At 44.3% G+C, this 16,362-nt stretch overlaps 1 protein-coding gene across 1 annotated transcript; it reads left to right on the top strand.

Moving 5' to 3' along the window:
• Positions 1-5,844: 5,844 nt before the first annotated feature.
• Srp19 (signal recognition particle 19) lies at positions 5,845-9,848 on the top strand. The gene is made up of 5 exons (XM_077627068.1): positions 5,845-5,937; positions 6,611-6,686; positions 7,285-7,356; positions 7,500-7,611; positions 9,572-9,848. The coding sequence occupies exons 1-5, from the start codon at positions 5,891-5,893 to the stop codon at positions 9,721-9,723; spliced, it is 459 nt and encodes a 152-aa protein (XP_077483194.1). The 5' UTR covers positions 5,845-5,890; the 3' UTR covers positions 9,724-9,848.
• Positions 9,849-16,362: the final 6,514 nt, after the last annotated feature.

Here is a 16,362-nt window from a genome sequence, read left to right as displayed (position 1 = left end):
AAGCGAAAGCCATCACAGTGAAGCAGGGCTTAACAGTCATCCAGACCATTTTCGCTGACTCAGGAAATTCCAGTGACTGTGAAAGCTGCTGTCATTCCGACCACGAGGTCACCGCGGCACAGTGAGAGCAGCATGCCCCCGTACACCGTGTCCTCCTGAATGCAGCAATATGGCCGCCTGATGTACACAGCTCAGTGCGTGCGACACGGGCGCTTGCTTTTCCCCACTCGTGTCGTGTTCTCGCAGTTGCTGTCGTCCCAGTAAACAAGTAATAGCGCGCGACGAAGTCGAGACAAAGGAGGACACAGTTGTCGCTCCACTCGTGTCTCCCTTTGTCCTCGTCTTCTCCGCAGCACTGGCTTGTTTGCCGTCATGATATAGCGCGCCAGAATATGCCCGGTTTGCCGTCTTGTCGTTTCCAAGCAAGCCTTCGGGACGGGTGCTGGACACAGATGTTCGGAGTCAGGCCGCTCCCGGAAGCGCAGAGTTTATACTGACTCAATAGACCTTTCCAAATAAGCGTTTCGTGGCCGTCACCATATCGGTCCCTGGACTGTTGCGTTTGGTGTAGCACGCTGGAGACCGTAGCATGCAGACTCCAGAAAGGAGTTTGTCATCATTTTTTCTGCCTGTCATCATTTTTCGTTCAAACAGCGAGGGACTGAAATGACCTGCCAAACGCCATCGTGGATCAAATCGACTCATCGTCATTCAGATCGTCCATCGGATAAATGTACTGCTGAATATTGCACCCCCCTCATGCAATACCCCTTCAATGGGGCCTTTCAGGTACTAATAAATAAATAAATAAATAAATAAATAAATAAATAAATAAATAAATAAATAGTTTCTCGGCATCAGCGTGCACACGATGGGAAGATCTCCTGAGTGAAAGCGATGGCCGCACCGCCGCGCATCTCTCCGTATTATTGCCAGCCGTGGCAGCCATTGTGGTAACGCCTCTTGATAGCGTATTGCGCTTAGACTAACCAAATACCTGACATACTCTAATCTGGCAACAACCAGCAACGTTTCTGAGTTCAGGGTACTAGGACGTACAATTTTTTTTTTTTTTTACAATATAGCTGTTAGGCGCCCGTCCCTGGCTTGCGCCTCGTCGCCGTAACCGGTGGGTGCGTTAATAACATCTACCCACCGGGTGGATGTCATTAACATACCCACCGGTCATTAACGCCCTCACGTTATATCACGGTCAACCCCAGTGGTTCGCATAAGCTTATACGGGTGGCTTTGTTTGGAACAGCCGCCTGCCAGTACAGTGGTGCATCACTTGACCAATACACCAGCTATCGCTGAATGTCGCGTTACATAGTCGTAACCGTCCTGTGAGTTTTTTTTTTACTTTTAGACAGAGTTCAACGCTTGTTTGAGCAAAATCGCTGATTTTGCGTCTCTCTTTGAGCAAGCGTTCTTTCCAGCACCATGGCGGCGGTGTAGAGGGCCTAAAAACTTTGGTAGAGGGTTAGTGCAGACTTCTCTCTCCGCGCGTTACCTGGGTTTAGCCCCCTTCCCAACACGCTACAGCGCTAGAGTGCTATAAACTCACTCCCACTGCAGGCGCATTCCGCGCCCTTCAGACGGGCGGGGTTCTTCAGGGTTGTGTTGCCCACGAGCTCCCGGAGTGCCGCTGGCTTGTCGTAATGAAGCCTCGAGTCGAGCATTGTCCTGCTACAAATAACCGTAATCACCGCGGGGACGCCCGCCGCAGACGCATTCTTCCTCGGACGCCGATTGTTCGCCGGCGCCGTGTTCCCGAAGGAAGAAAAACTCCAAAAGAGAGAAGAAAAAAAAAAGATGAAAGCACCGAGCTGATTCCTTTCGGCCGGGCTTGAGCCCTTTTATTTATATTTTTTCCCTCCTCAAGCCGCCATATCCTGTGCGTGTTTGCGTTCTGTGCTTCGCAGAGGAGTGCACAGAATGGAACGCAGCAAACGGCGTGCAGGAAAGGAACATTAATGGCGCATGTTAGATTTCGACGTTTCCGAGAAACAACATAAAAGTGGCTCCCGAAAGCCGGCGTTCAGGCGGGAAATGGCCTACATTATCTCTGCGGAGTCTCCACACAACATTACGCAATGGCCTCTGTCGGTACAAGTTTATAAAGCACGGTCTGCGAAATGTCTACTGTTGGCTTCCACACTGGCTTTTCGATATGTATATTGCGCTTCCTTCGCTTTTACGGTGCCTTACGCACGTGCGCGGCGCAGTAGGTAAACGCTGGAGAAAAAAAAAATGAAAATTGGTTTTTGTGGGAAGGAAATGGCCGAGTATCTGTCTCACATATCGGCGGACACCTGAACCGCATCGTAATTAAGAGAAGGGCTGCGTTTTTATGGAGGCAAAACGCTAAGGCGCCCGTGTGCTGTGCGATGTCAGTGCATGTTAAAGATCCCCAGGTGGTCGAAATTATTCCGGAGCCCTCCACTACGGCACCTCTTTCTTCCTTTCTTCTTTCCCTCCCTCCTTTATCCCTTCCTTTACGGCGCGGTTGAGGTGTCCAACGATATATGAGACAGATACTGCGCCATTTCCTTTCCCACCAAAGCAATTATTATTATTATTATTATTATTATTATTATTATTATTATTATTATTATTATTAGTATTAGTATTATTATTATAAAGGAGGGAGTAAAAGAAGAAAGGAAGAAAGAGGTGCCGTAATTGAGGGCTCCGGAATAATTTCAACCACCTCGGGATCTTTAACGTGCACCGACATCGCACAGTACACGGGCGTCTTAGCGTTTCGCCTCCATCGAAACCCACAGGTTAGCCGTTATGGGTACACGGCTGTTTATTGTGGCAATTCATTGCTCGTTATCGTGGGCCATTTAAACTAATACAACCGTTTAGTAGTCTAAACTGGCTGTCCAAAAGCAGAATTTCCTACTGATCCGGATTTTTACAAGTAAAACAATGGGTAGTGCTGGAAAGCTGTTTTCGCACGCAGGTGATGCAATGAGGTGGGCGCAAGGTCAAAGGATAATTGCCGTCGTCACGCTAATATTTAAATAAAATTAATTATTAAACTTTTTAGCCACTGCAGCGCGCATGTTATTGATAAATTAGAAGCTGCCGCATTCCTGGACTAATGCATTTGGTAGAACGTTCTTAGCGCGCGTTCTGAGATATTTTCCTCCAAAGTTTTACGCAAGAGCTAGGTGACGATCAGCGCAAAACTCCTTCCGGCGTGGCGGAACTATTGCGTACGGTGTCATGTCTGCCAATGGCGTGCGACGACGGGTGAAACTGCAGGACATCTGTCTCATCTTCTGCTATCGAAATGGAAGAAATGCCAACAGCTGCGTCACACTAGAGAAAAGTTTCTCGTATATACCACCGCCTTGGATGCGTAATTACGCAGATTGAGTTGAAACTTCGGAGACGAATATCTCGGAACACGCATGTGTTAGAAGAGTTATATCAAAGGAGCAGTTTAGGAATGCGGCTCAGGCTATGAGGAACGCCGTACTGGAGGGCTCCGGATAATTTTGACCACCTGCGGTTCTTTAACGTGCACTGACATCGCACAGTACACAGGCCTGTAGCATTTCACCTCCATCGAAATGCGACCGCCGCGGCCGAGCTCGAACCCGCGTATTTCGGGTCAGCAGCCGAGCCCCGTAATAAACACTGAGCCACCGCGGTGGCCAAGTATTTAGAAGCTCTTCACCTATAGGTTTCTTTGTACGCGCAGAGAAGCGGAAGTGGTGTAGGTGGCTTAGCCAATTTGCCCACGACATTGGCTTGCTTCGAGCCAAGACCTGAGGCACGAGGTGGCTTGGACGAAGAAGGAGCCACAGAATGTAGTACATACATAAGTGTTACGCAAGTGTATCGTGTGGCACTATTTGCAGCGAGATTGGGGTCGAGTGCTGTTAGGATGCATCGGTTGAGCTGAAGCTCTTTGAGGATGGACTTGTGCTGATTTGAGAGAATTTCAATATAGTTGAGGGTCATATTCGCGGGTCGCTAGAGGATATATCTGGTGAATTACCTGCACTAAATGCATGTGTTGGGACTCAGTTCTTTGCTCGAAATCGTTGGACGACCGGGAGTGTATAGCTACAGCAGTTGCCGCATCCATATTCGCGGGTCGCTAGAGGATATATCTGGTGAATTACCTGCACTAAATGCATGTGTTGGGACTCGGTTCTTTGCTCGAAATCGTTGGACGACCGGGAATGTATAGCTATAGCAGTTGCCGCATCCGACACCCAACTTGTCCCTCTGTTTTTGTTTATTATTTTTAATAAAGCAACGAACACCACCTTGACACTCTGAATTGTGATCCTGAGACGTGGGTGAATCTGGAAATGCCGTGTAATCCAGACAGCACCAAAACGTTACATTTTTGTTTTGGTCAAATGTTATTTCAGTGTTCTTAATGTTCCTTTTTCTAAAGTTTTTGAAATATTACAAATAAAAGGTAGAATAACCTTCGCCTAATATTATTAAAACATTTAAGCAACATGAATATAACGTAATTGTAACATTCTTGATCAGCAACCCTTCACGAGCATGCAGGCCTGCCAGTTGGTAAGCTTTACAACATCACAATGCTTTACCAGGACCAATAATGATGGCGACACTTGAGCTCCACAATAGAGTACTACAACATGCAACTCATACACTCACCTACGATGGGATAGCATGACCCTATGCGTGATAGTGGCGAAAGGGTAATTAGCAAAGCTTTTGTGACAGAATAATGGGGCTGTGCATGCATTCCATGGAAAGCGCAGTTGAAGAGGTTTACTTGCAAAGTAGTGCTAGCTAAAAAAACACCTTTACTGCAAGGACAGTCAGAAAAGTTTAAGAAAGTTCTGGAACCCTGTGCTTGAAATATACTTGTAATGTTAATTGTTTTATAGTCACGGCTCAAACAATATTACGTTCACAAGGCTGTATTAAAAGGGTGTTTATTTTTAACGTCAAACCAATGTTTATTATACAACATATACCATTATTTGTTAATTTATAATATTATAACAACATTTCAAAGTGGGCATTAGAATAATGTGTTTACTTAGAACGTTAAATAATATTTTTGATATAACATAATGTTATTGTTAGTTTTTAACATTAATGTAACATTCCAATGCAACATATAATGTTGACGCACCTTCCACAGCATTATTATAACATTATTCTAATGTTCGGTGCTGAAGTGCCGTGCACGAACGTCGCGCACGCATCGCAGAGCCTTCTGAGACATCAGCCAAAGCTCAAACTCTTTGCAGTGGCGTTATGAAGGTCCTTGCATGGAAACAGCGCAGCAGACGGGACCAGGAAAGGAAGACACTAACACGGGCGCTAGACGGGACCAAGAAAGATAGACACAAAATCAAACAGCGCTCGTGTTTGTCTTCCTTTCTTGGTCCCATCTGCTGCGCTGTTTCCATGTAAAGAATGTACCAACTAGCCCGGCTTACTCCTTTGTTGGATATGAAGGTACCCACCCATCCCTGAACATTAACACAGTGTTTGTGCTTCGTTCATACACCTGCTTTAAGATCCCTGAAACGGGGGTCGCGTTGCTGAACATCAATGCAAATTTTCTGTACTTTGCCACAATAACCTCCCACAACTTCTCGACAGAAATTTAAGCTCCAACAAATCCCTGTCATGTTAGCGGCCTTCCAAAATACGTGGATTGTCCTTCGCCCAAGAATGCAGTAAAAGTGAAGTGACGATGATTAAGCTTCCACATATGGAGCAAAGTAGAAATTTTCCTTCCTCTATGCTCCCGCAACGTTACAAGCAATCCCGCCAAGCACTTAGTGTAGCAGGAATGCACAACGATGCTGGCAACCATTCAAAACAAAATTTTGACGTGAGGGGGTGCCACGGTTCTGACGGAGCCAACATGGCAGCCTCCTATTTAGCTTCCAAGCAGAACTCGGACCGTGAAAGGTATTATTTCGGAAATCCTTAGCTATAGGCGCCTAAAATTCGCCCAGATTGCGCCACGTTGTGTTCCCCGTTAAAATAGCTGAAACTGCTGCCAACATGTTGGCTGCTTACTCCAATGAAAAACCACATATGTCGTGTACACGCGAGACAACTCGTTCCCTTCTGCCCTCTCCAGATATAAACTGGAACAAACTTCGCTATTTGGAGGAAGAATAGCACGAATATCACTGTTAAGATATGCGTCCACATTCTGTATTCTCGTGACAAGTTCACTAAATATCTTAGTGCTTCTCTTTTGCAATCGGAAACTTGTACAGGCATGCAAGTACCGGTGGTCACTTTACCGGCGCTCCGTGCCGACGGAAACGGTTCTCAGTCCGCGATTGTGCTGTTACTGCATAGCTAACACCAGTGATCTTGAAAATCTTCGCAGCTATGCACAGGAATTTTGAAATAGTAGAATGCTGGGCATGTTTATGTTGTAGAAAGTGCGTTGGGCAGCAACACAAGACCGCGCCAGCCTACCCGTGTAGTCTCTTTACGCGCGCCTGTCGTGATTTTTACTGTGCTGATTACAGAGACTCCTTCGTAGAGGAAACAACTTATAGGCTATATAGTGCGCCCGGAGTCATTTTTTTTTCTGAGCTTATTTTTGTCCTGTTTGCTTTAACAGATGGGTCTGTATATACCCGGCATACATAAACAGCAAAAAGACTCTTGCCGAAGGCCGGAGGCTACCGAAATCGAAAGTAAGTCGTCCTGAAGAACTGAAAGGCATGTAAAAATTAAAACTGGTAATGCGCGAGATGAGTAGCCTGCATGGCTATCTGCTTGCATTCGAATTAATTTTTGTAAATGGTTGAGCTGATCACACAAGTGGGAAAAGTGTACTTGTTGCAAGGAATTAAGTGGTGGTCGTTCGTATGAATCTCCTGTATAATTTACATAATCTACGAGCTCACCTGAATTGAATGTTCTACAGCACGCCTGTGTTTAGTTTACAGGGCCTTGTATACCTGCTGTATGATGCTGTCTAAAGCCAGTTAAGTCAGTCAGTTTACATGTGCAAGTTTGGATTTGCAGAAGGCAGTAATATTACACGCATGAATGTGCTTTTGATGCTTGACTTTGGCTGTGACATTTTTAGAATGTGACATACACCTGTCTGCATGCTTGTGTTGACTAGGACACTATATTTTTACTGGTGGCAAAAAATTATGTTCTCAGACACCAGAAGGCACATGCTGAGCATAAATGCAACAGCCTGCACCATTAAGAAATCTAGGCAGTGTTGTTTACTAGCTGTAGGCTGCTTATGTGGCGCTCTTATTCATTTCTTCTCGACAGTGTGTGGAAAACCCAACATACCAGGAGATTCGAGACGTCCTTGATGCAACAGGCTTCAAAGTGGGAGTTGAGGTATGTAGTCATTTACATTAACAAATGACATGCACTTGCTGTATGTTTGCGCAAAAGGTGTACACATGTCTTAGTCATAGGCCTGCAATGCAGTTACTACAGAAATAATGCCATTCCTCTACTTCCATTTCTGCTCATCTCAGAACAAACTGTACCCGCGGGAACAAAATAAGGACAGTCTGCTGTATCGAGGTCGCATACGAGTCCAGCTGAAGAACGATGATGACACACCTTGCAACCCTCAGTATCCAACACGTGAGTTGTCGGAATTTTTTTACTGAAAGACTTCTGAACTTCTTGACTGAAGAATGTAGGCACTTGTTGGTCTTAAAGGAGTATAGACACCTAACTTTTGGGTGCATGTTTTCTTGTTTGTAATGATGCGTAAGGCATTATTATACATGGGTTACCACCTGTTGTTCTTCTACAACCTGCTAAATAATTTATAATTTCAATTCTTTATCGTGCTGTTTCGGTTTCAACAGCTGAATGAGGACTGGTACGTCAACATGTGCTTACAGATCATGTGAGACATGAAAAAATTGCAATATAATCGCTGCTTCCACATTTGTTGTCATTCCGGTACTCGAGGAAGGCTGGCTTCAGCACTGCAGTAAATTAAAACGATGGAGCAGCGATTACATGGACGTTTTTTCATGCCTCACGTGACACAAAAGCGCTCTTTGACATCACAGCCACCGTTCGGCTGTTGAAACCGAAACTGAAACAGTATGACAGAAAAAATTTGATTTTAAATTATTTAGCGGTCGTAGGCAAATATCACATGGTGATTCATGCATAGTAGTGGCTTCTGCATCATTGTAGAGAAGAAAAATGCCACCAAAATTAGATGTCTATACTCCTTTAAAGCATCTTATCACTGCTTTTGGTGAACTGTTTGCTAACGATGTGCAAATAGTTCGTGACTTATGCTACTACCTCATTGTTTTGCCATGTTCAGCAGTAATTAAAGGGACCATTCCAGATAAATGTGACGGCCAATTGGATAGGCGAGAAGACAGTGCAGTGACGGTGCATTTGGTGATTAGTGTCCTGTGCATTTTCCCCAACACATATAATCAGCGGAATTGTGAGCTCTTAGAGTAAACAAAGGGGCAGAAAGCTGAATCCTTGCCAGGAAATGGGCATTTAAAGCACTGGTGAGCTGAGGAACTTTGCTATTCTAGGTTGCCTTCCATTGTTTGTGGAGTACTGACAAATGCAGTGGCAAAGCCATTGGGAAAACTTCCTGGTATCACATGGCTGAAGGTGGTGCTGTTGTATGCTTGCCACAAGGGCCCTTGCTGAGCTTTCTTGTTATCTCAAGTTTCTTCCTTCTTTGTGCCTGGTATTTTTTCATGAAGTGCAAAAAGAGCATTTGTACACATGTTGAAATTCAACGAAATGTGTGCCCTCTTTATCACTCATCTCAGATTTGTCATTCTTGTTGCTTTTGATTCCGGAACTCTTCTTGAACTAGCCGCTACTTTGGATATAGTGATGATCAAAACGGAGATATTGCGTGTGCGTCAAGGTGACATTTGTTTCTTTTGTCCCCATACAAATTGATGAAAACACATTCTGTGTTCACTGAAGTATATTTATATGTCCCTTTAAGCTTTTTTTTGTTTACCAACTCCAAATTTGTTTCACCTGCATGCATTCTTTCACACACACCCTGTCAAATGCACACACCCTGTCAAATGCACACACACATAGACATGCAGTTGTTTGGTGACGTCTTAACTTTAAATGGTGTAAATGGCAGCTTGGTATATCTGTGCATTTGACAGGGTGTGTGTGAAAGAATGTTGCATTAGTGATATGCTTTTCCCTGGAAAATACAATGACTGCAAAAAATGACACACAGTGCTGTTGATGAGCGACTGTCAGTTTGTACTACCTAGTTATTGTGCAATTCTGGTTTCACCTGAGTTCACAAATGAGTAGCAGCAAGAGTCCGAACTGGATGGATGTAGGTTGAACATGTGTGCCAAACCTTTTCTGTGCACATTTCACAGTGCACACGTTTAAATATTATGCTTTGCATGCAGCCTGCTTTGGAAGGTAAGAACATTGCACTTAAAGCAAACAAAACAGCCAGAAAAGAATGCAGCATCTGTAGCTAAGCTGTAATGCTTTTAGCTGGTAACATTTGGTCACTTCACCTTTCCATGAAAATGATTAAACGCTGTGCAATTGATTTCTGTCGCAGGCAAAGCACTGATGCACCATGTTTGTGAGATGATCCCGAGATTGAAGACCCGTACACAGCGGCAGGGGGGTGCTGAGCAGCCTGCACAGAGTGGTGCCAATGCCTCCAAGAAGGGAGGCAAAGGAGGCAAGGGTGGAAAAGGGAAGCGTTGACTGGCTGTCATGTCGAACATGCTCAACTGCCAGTCAGCTGCAGTGTGCCATTCCACTTCATCAAACAAACTGATGTGTCCAGGGTGCTGGAGGAAAGTTTTGTATAAAGGCCTTTTCCACCTGTACGATTTGTTCGTGTCTTGGAGATTAGGGGCTTTGCATTTGGTATGGCTTGGAGCAAGGCTGTTTCATATTGAATACAATGATGTACCGGTGGCTTGTATAAGCAGTTGGTTATTATAGCAAAAAGCGGTAATGATGATTTCCTGATGTGGATGGAAATTCTGCACGTCATATGGTTTATGTGAGTTTAACGTACCAAAGCGACTCAGGCTATGAGAGCCGCCGTAGTGAAGGGCTCCGGAAATTTCAACCACCTGGGGTTCTTTAACGTGCAATGACATCGCACAGTACATGGGCCTCTAGAATTTCGCCTCCATCGAAATCTGACCGCCGCGGCCGGGATCGAACCCGCGCCTTTTGAGCCAGCAGCCGAGCGCCGTAACCACATAGCCATTCTGCACGTCATATGAAGGGTGCAGTGCCAATATAATGGGAGCAATGTTCACATGATTGATTAGTGCTACTCATATTATTTTCCACTCTTAATGATACGAGTCTATTCTAGCACATTTTGTTAAGCATGAAATGATTATGGCACTGAGAATGGCTTCAGAAAGAGCCTACCAGAGTTTATACCGTCACATATGCTCAAACAGACTCCTGCAAACTGTTCCCCACTAGCGTTCATTATGTGAATTGCAGCAAGCTGCTACACTTGAGACCACAGCAGACTATGTGGACTCCGATGTTGCTAGTGCCTGAAACTTCGCCACTGCCAATGCGTACCGCTATAAATGATAGCAGAAATGCATTATGCACTGCTGTGCCACGAACTATACTAGTGCACTAAGTGCAGGGAGCACGTATATGACTAAACACACAAGTTACTTCACACAGGTATAAGACATGCCCGTCTCAACACACTTCTGCAGTACGTAGGTGCCTTAAACATGTTATGGACATTAAGCAACAAGCTTTCTGAACGTTAGCATGATCATTGCAATGAAGTGTTAAAAGTCCACACCATGCACCACCATTGTGCATGCACTACATGCTGTAATGAGAAAGCCCAGTTTGGAGAGACAACTAAGTGCAAAGCCCTTCATTATGCTCACAATACTGGAAATTCTGAACCTGTGCTCATCACAGTGGAAATTTTGAGCCTGTCTAAACATGGAATTTCCTCCTGTTTAACAGTCCTCCACAAAAAGAAACCCATTTGTTTGCAGAGGATCAAAGCTTTTTAACAAGCTTATTGTTTGAAGCGGCAACTTCCTGCTCCACTGTACATGGAACTGTTTTGCGTGCAACAGTACATAACTTAGTGGACCAGTGATTCTGGTATGGTGTGGTATTACTTGAGCATGAAGAAAATGGGGAATTGTTAGGTACAGCATTTCATTCGAAAATTTCCCTTAGGGGAAAAATGAAAGCTTATATGTACCGGTGTGCGCAAAAATACGTTTAAGGATAAAGCTATGCTTATGGTGGGAGGCTCAGGTGGAATCTTTGCCGACGTAGTTTTCGGGTCGGATACCTGGTTGGGGGAAGTATAATGACTGCAAGAAGTTGAGATGGACTTTCTTGCTTCTTTCTACCAGTTGTTCCAAATTTGCAAGCTTTATCATGAAGGAAGGAGAATCTAGGTGTCTGTAGTGACTGAAGATGAAGCCGGCCGCATGATGGATTTTTTAAAAAGTTTTTGTGTGTCGTCTGTAGTGTAGGGGTCCCATGCAATGCAGGCATATTCAAGGCTGCAAGGAGGTTGGACACACTCTCACTCGTCGGCCAATATGGCCAGAATATTCGGGGCATAAAAAAACCACAGTTTCAGGTAGATTGCTCCTACGAGCCATCGTATGGTTTAGTTTATGGGGGTTTAACGTCCCAAAGCGGCCCATGCTATTGGGGACGCCGTAGTGAAGAGCTCCGGAAGTTTCAACCGCGTGGCGTTCTGTAATGTGCACTGACATCACACAGTACACGGGCCTCTAGAATTTCGCCTCCATCGAAATTCGACTGCCGCGGCCGGGATCGAACCTACGTCTTTCGGGTCAGCAGCCGAGCACCATATCTACAGAGCCACCGCGGCGGCTCTTGTGGGTGGACGAGCAAATGGTACCAATGTGTTTCGTCCATTTCAGCCTGGAAGTTATTGCGACATCTAGATTCTTACATTCTGTTACATATCTAATAGCATTATTATTCATGTTGTATGCAAAATTAAATTGCTTAATTTTTTACTTATGTTATATCAAAGCTAACAACCATTTCTCATTTGTCATACCATTTTGCTAGTATTTGGAGGTTTGCATTCAAAACAAGCTGATCATTCACAGATTTGAAAGTTAAAAATAATAGACATCAGCAAAGAGCTTAATAGACACGAGGGTTCAAGAGCTAGTAGGAGGTCATTTATATAAATATTAAACAGAATTGACTCAAAAGGATTCCTGGGGTGCACACGAGTAAACCTCCAAGAAACGTGAATGGGCTCCATCTATGTCGACAAACTGCGCTCGTTTTGATAATTATGAAGCGACCCAATTAATTATTTGATCCGGAATGCCACCATTTTCATTTTTGTTATTAGTTTCTTACATGGGGCTCTTATCAAAAGCTTTGTAGTAGTCTTAAAAAAATCACGTGTCAACCCGACCACAGTCATCAAGCACGTTTACAAGTTCATCTACAGTGACCACAAGCCGCATTGTAGTTTAGAACCCTAATCAGAAAACATGTTAAGTGTTAGTTAATTTGACTGCTCTAAAAATTGTTGCAGTATTTTGTGAGTACATGTTTTAGCACTTTGTAATTACCATTGAGTCTATTTTCTACTTGTTGCAAACTTCTATTCGGCTGCCATTTTTAAAAATTTGAACCACATGGGAAATTTTTAATTCGTCTCGTACAATACCTGATTCAAGTGACTTTAAATAGCATTATCAGAAACTTTGCCAAAATTTTAGCGTACGTTCTAAGAAAGGTAGTGGAAATATTGTCTGGACAGGGGATTTCTGCGGGTCTAGCCATAAGAGTAGCTCTACGATTCCTTCTCTGCCAACCGGTAATACTTCTGTGGAGACTGGTCGGGGAACGATTGTTGAACGAGCATCAGCAATCTTTTTATCTTTAATGGTAGAATCATTGATGATTATCTTGCCATGTTTTCGATCTCTTTTATACTACAGAAACTGCCAAATTTTACTCAGATTTTCAGTGACGAAACAACCAAGTGTCTCACTAAAGTAGCTCTCTCTTGATTAAACTTTGACGAAAGGGTAGCTTGTAGGGTGTAAACGATAGAAGAGGCAGTGCTTTTTTGTCTCCGGTAACGATATAGTTTACGTTTAACGTGGATTATTTCTCTAGTTATCCAAGGATTTGTCAAATCTACCTTCTTTTTTCTATCTGGAACGAAGTTGTGCAAGCAGTAGTGGCAGAGGCACCTAAACCAATATGGAAAAATTGTAGGACATCTTCTAAATGGGAAGCAATACTGGTATGATCTGCTAAAACAAAATTTTTTCCTGTTGCTATAAGCAAGCTCCTGTGAGCAGCGTGGAAGGGTCAACTAAAAACTCCTACAGTCGGATACAATTTACCCAAGTCTGCTGTGAAGCTCCGCCGCACAGAATTCCTCCACTACTAAAAAGTAGTGCATTGTTAAAATTTTTCGTGTTACCTAAACAAGCTAATCACAAGAAAAACATAAGCTCTAGAATAATACTTGGCTTGTTTAACAAAGTCAGACACTAAAACGCTGATTTCATTTACTGTTGTGACTGCCTAGCAGAGTCATACAGGACGCCGCGTACAGTGGCTCAGTGTTAACCGTTTTTTTTCTTTAGTTACATCTACTATAGTTTTATGGTCAGAAATTCCATTATACACTTCAGTAGTATAATTTGCTATACCACTTGGACAAAGGATTACATCTAACACTCAAGCAGCTGAATCAGTTCCACGTATGGGGAGTAAACAAACCTGTTCTAGATTATAAGCTAATATGTCTAGCAGGGTACCTGTACTCTATACCTCATGTATGCCAGCAGTCAATGATTCCCAGTCGACATCTGGAAGATTAAAATCTCCTGCTATTTTCATCCTGTGCCTTTGCATTTTCCTGGCCGATCACACAGTTTTACTATAAAGCCACAGCAAACTCCCGGCGCTCTGTAGATGCCAACAATAACAACAGGATTACCATATAAGTCGATCTGACACAACACACAGGGGGGGGTTAGTCTCCGTGCCTGCCTGGCATATGGGACGGGGCATCCCTCCTAGGAGGGTAATCATCAAAACATTATGGCGGCACAAAGACACATACATGGCCTCAACTGGCAACCTTTTCAGGGTGCTGTTCGAAACAGAATGGGTGCTCCGAAGAGCGCAGCAGGATATACGGAGCCTCTTCCAGGACTGCACCCCATGAACGAACCGGTCGCCAGGTCAGGGTGCCCCTGTACCCATTCGATGGGTACCTGACGGTGGGTTTTGAACCTGCCACCTCCCGCAGCCGAGGCGGACGATCAAACTACTAGGCCACGGCTGCGGTGTTCGTGACCACTTTCGTAATCGCCGTCAATGGGAGGCAGAGCACGAGAAGATAATCCATATTTGACTAAAATCACAACTCTGCCTCCCCTTGATAAACATTCCTCACGATAGGAAGTGTAAATCGAATATACTTGTGCAAAAAATGGGGAAGAGAAGGGACGTGACCATCACAAGCGGATCGTAAGAAACTAAGACATGCTCCTCAAGGCGTTCCTGTTGTCGCATACACTTTGCGCATTTAAACAAATAGGCGAAAATCTTCCCACCCAGAGAGCCTTCCAGAGTCAAAGCTTCATTGGACAGGTTTACCGCGAGGTAATGCGAGTTTTTACATCCTCAAGCTGCACGTGGGCTACGAGAGACGGATTAATTTCAACCACCTAGGGCTCTTTTATGTTCACAGACATCGTGCAGCACATATTTATTTTCATATACTGCAGTTGCGCATGAGGGAATGGATGACTTTCCGAAATGAAGCTGCTTTGGCTGGGATTTGACCCTGTGGCCTTGGGCTCAGCACCTGAATGCCATAGCTACTAAGCCACCACTATGGGCGACCGCAGATAGTTCCCAGATAACAAAAGTGATGATGATTCTGTATTTTTATGGCACAAGGGCATCTATGGCCAAAGAGCGCCATGACATAAGGTATTTTCTTTTTCTCAAGGTGGGGGCAAAGACCCGTTTGAAATGGGCACCAGACCAGGGGAAAACTTGTACCCATTGTATCACCGGTGGGTAGTGGCGGCACTGGGGAATGAACCCTGCAACTCTCGCATGCGAGGCGAATGCTCAACCACTTGGCCACCGCTGCGGTAAGATTTAACAAGTGATAATGTAACTCCACAAAATAGTTTGTAGCTAGAGCGATATATCTGTACTTTAAAGAGGCCCTAAAAATTGCAGTACATGGCTACTCGTTGAGCAATTCCTTGGAAGTCCAACTTTGCAACTCTATTATGGCCCTTGCGTAACTGTGCGCCAAGAAGTGGTCAATCCAAACACTTCTTTAGACAAGGTCAGATTCCACAAGTTCTGCACACAGTTGAGTCAGTGCATTTCGTGTGTTTATGACGGGCCTTTGGGAAGAACTCAAGCAAGGAATAACTGAAATATATTCCATTTACTTTGAACTCTTTAAAGCATGTCCTTTTAGGGCAAATTAGAAGAGAATTTTGCTTTCATTAAATGTCTACATTGTGAAAAAGTATGCTGCATGCAACAGCAGGCTTTTGCAACTGGAACACTCGGACACATCACGATCTACTTATTGCCATGCATTTGATCTCCGAGTAACCTAGAAGCTCTGCCCAGCAGCCCAGAAGCTGCCAGAAACATGTTCGACTTTTCCTGCTGGCTGTACTCCCGCTGCTGAGGGACTGAGATGCTAAGGGAGGATAGAATGTAACAGTAGCCATAAAAGTGATTTTTAGTGCGATCGCACTTAGTGTACATTCCCTGCATTTAGCCGCTGCATTTCTGTTTGTGTGAAACCTGCTTTGCGACAGGCTGCCCACTGGGTTGAGGGCAACTCGACAGGTTTACACACACACGCGCACACAGCCTGCCAACCTGTCCACCTGGTTGTTGGCAACCTTTCAAGTATATATGTGTATATATATATATATATATATATATATATATATATATATATATATAGATATATATATATATATATACTGGCCACCGTGGTAAGTGGCAGTTCAATTCATCATTGGTCGCTTGTGGTTGCCCGGGAAAAGCAACCTGGGTTAAAAGCCCCAACGATGGCAGCACCTGCCATCACAGGGCAGTGGCACATTGCTTAACCGCTGCACCACTACGCCAGGGGTGGTACGAGGATTCCCAGGGATCTATGAAAGTAAAGTACAAAATGACCCATTGCGCACATACCCAATAAACCCATTACCGCTATCCAAAAAACTGATCTCTGAAAAATGGATCCGAACAATGGAACCGAAGTGAAAACCGTAGTACTAGCGCATCTAATTTGCATTTGGCCTAGCTACGCAA

The sequence above is a fragment of the Amblyomma americanum genome, chromosome 6 (assembly GCF_052857255.1).
Source record: "Amblyomma americanum isolate KBUSLIRL-KWMA chromosome 6, ASM5285725v1, whole genome shotgun sequence".
Taxonomy (NCBI): domain Eukaryota; kingdom Metazoa; phylum Arthropoda; class Arachnida; order Ixodida; family Ixodidae; genus Amblyomma; species Amblyomma americanum.
This window is presented reverse-complemented; position numbering and strand designations above follow the sequence as displayed.

Bases quoted from the DNA above. Each gene is read 5' to 3' on its own strand.
- Srp19 (XM_077627068.1), top strand. From the start codon at position 5,891: ATGGCAGCCTCCTATTTAGCTTCCAAGCAGAACTCGGACCGTGAAAG. The intron at 5,938-6,610 runs GTATTATTTCGG...TTGCTTTAACAG, and splicing joins CAGAACTCGGACCGTGAAAG to ATGGGTCTGTATATACCCGG. The intron at 7,357-7,499 runs GTATGTAGTCAT...TGCTCATCTCAG, and splicing joins GCTTCAAAGTGGGAGTTGAG to AACAAACTGTACCCGCGGGA.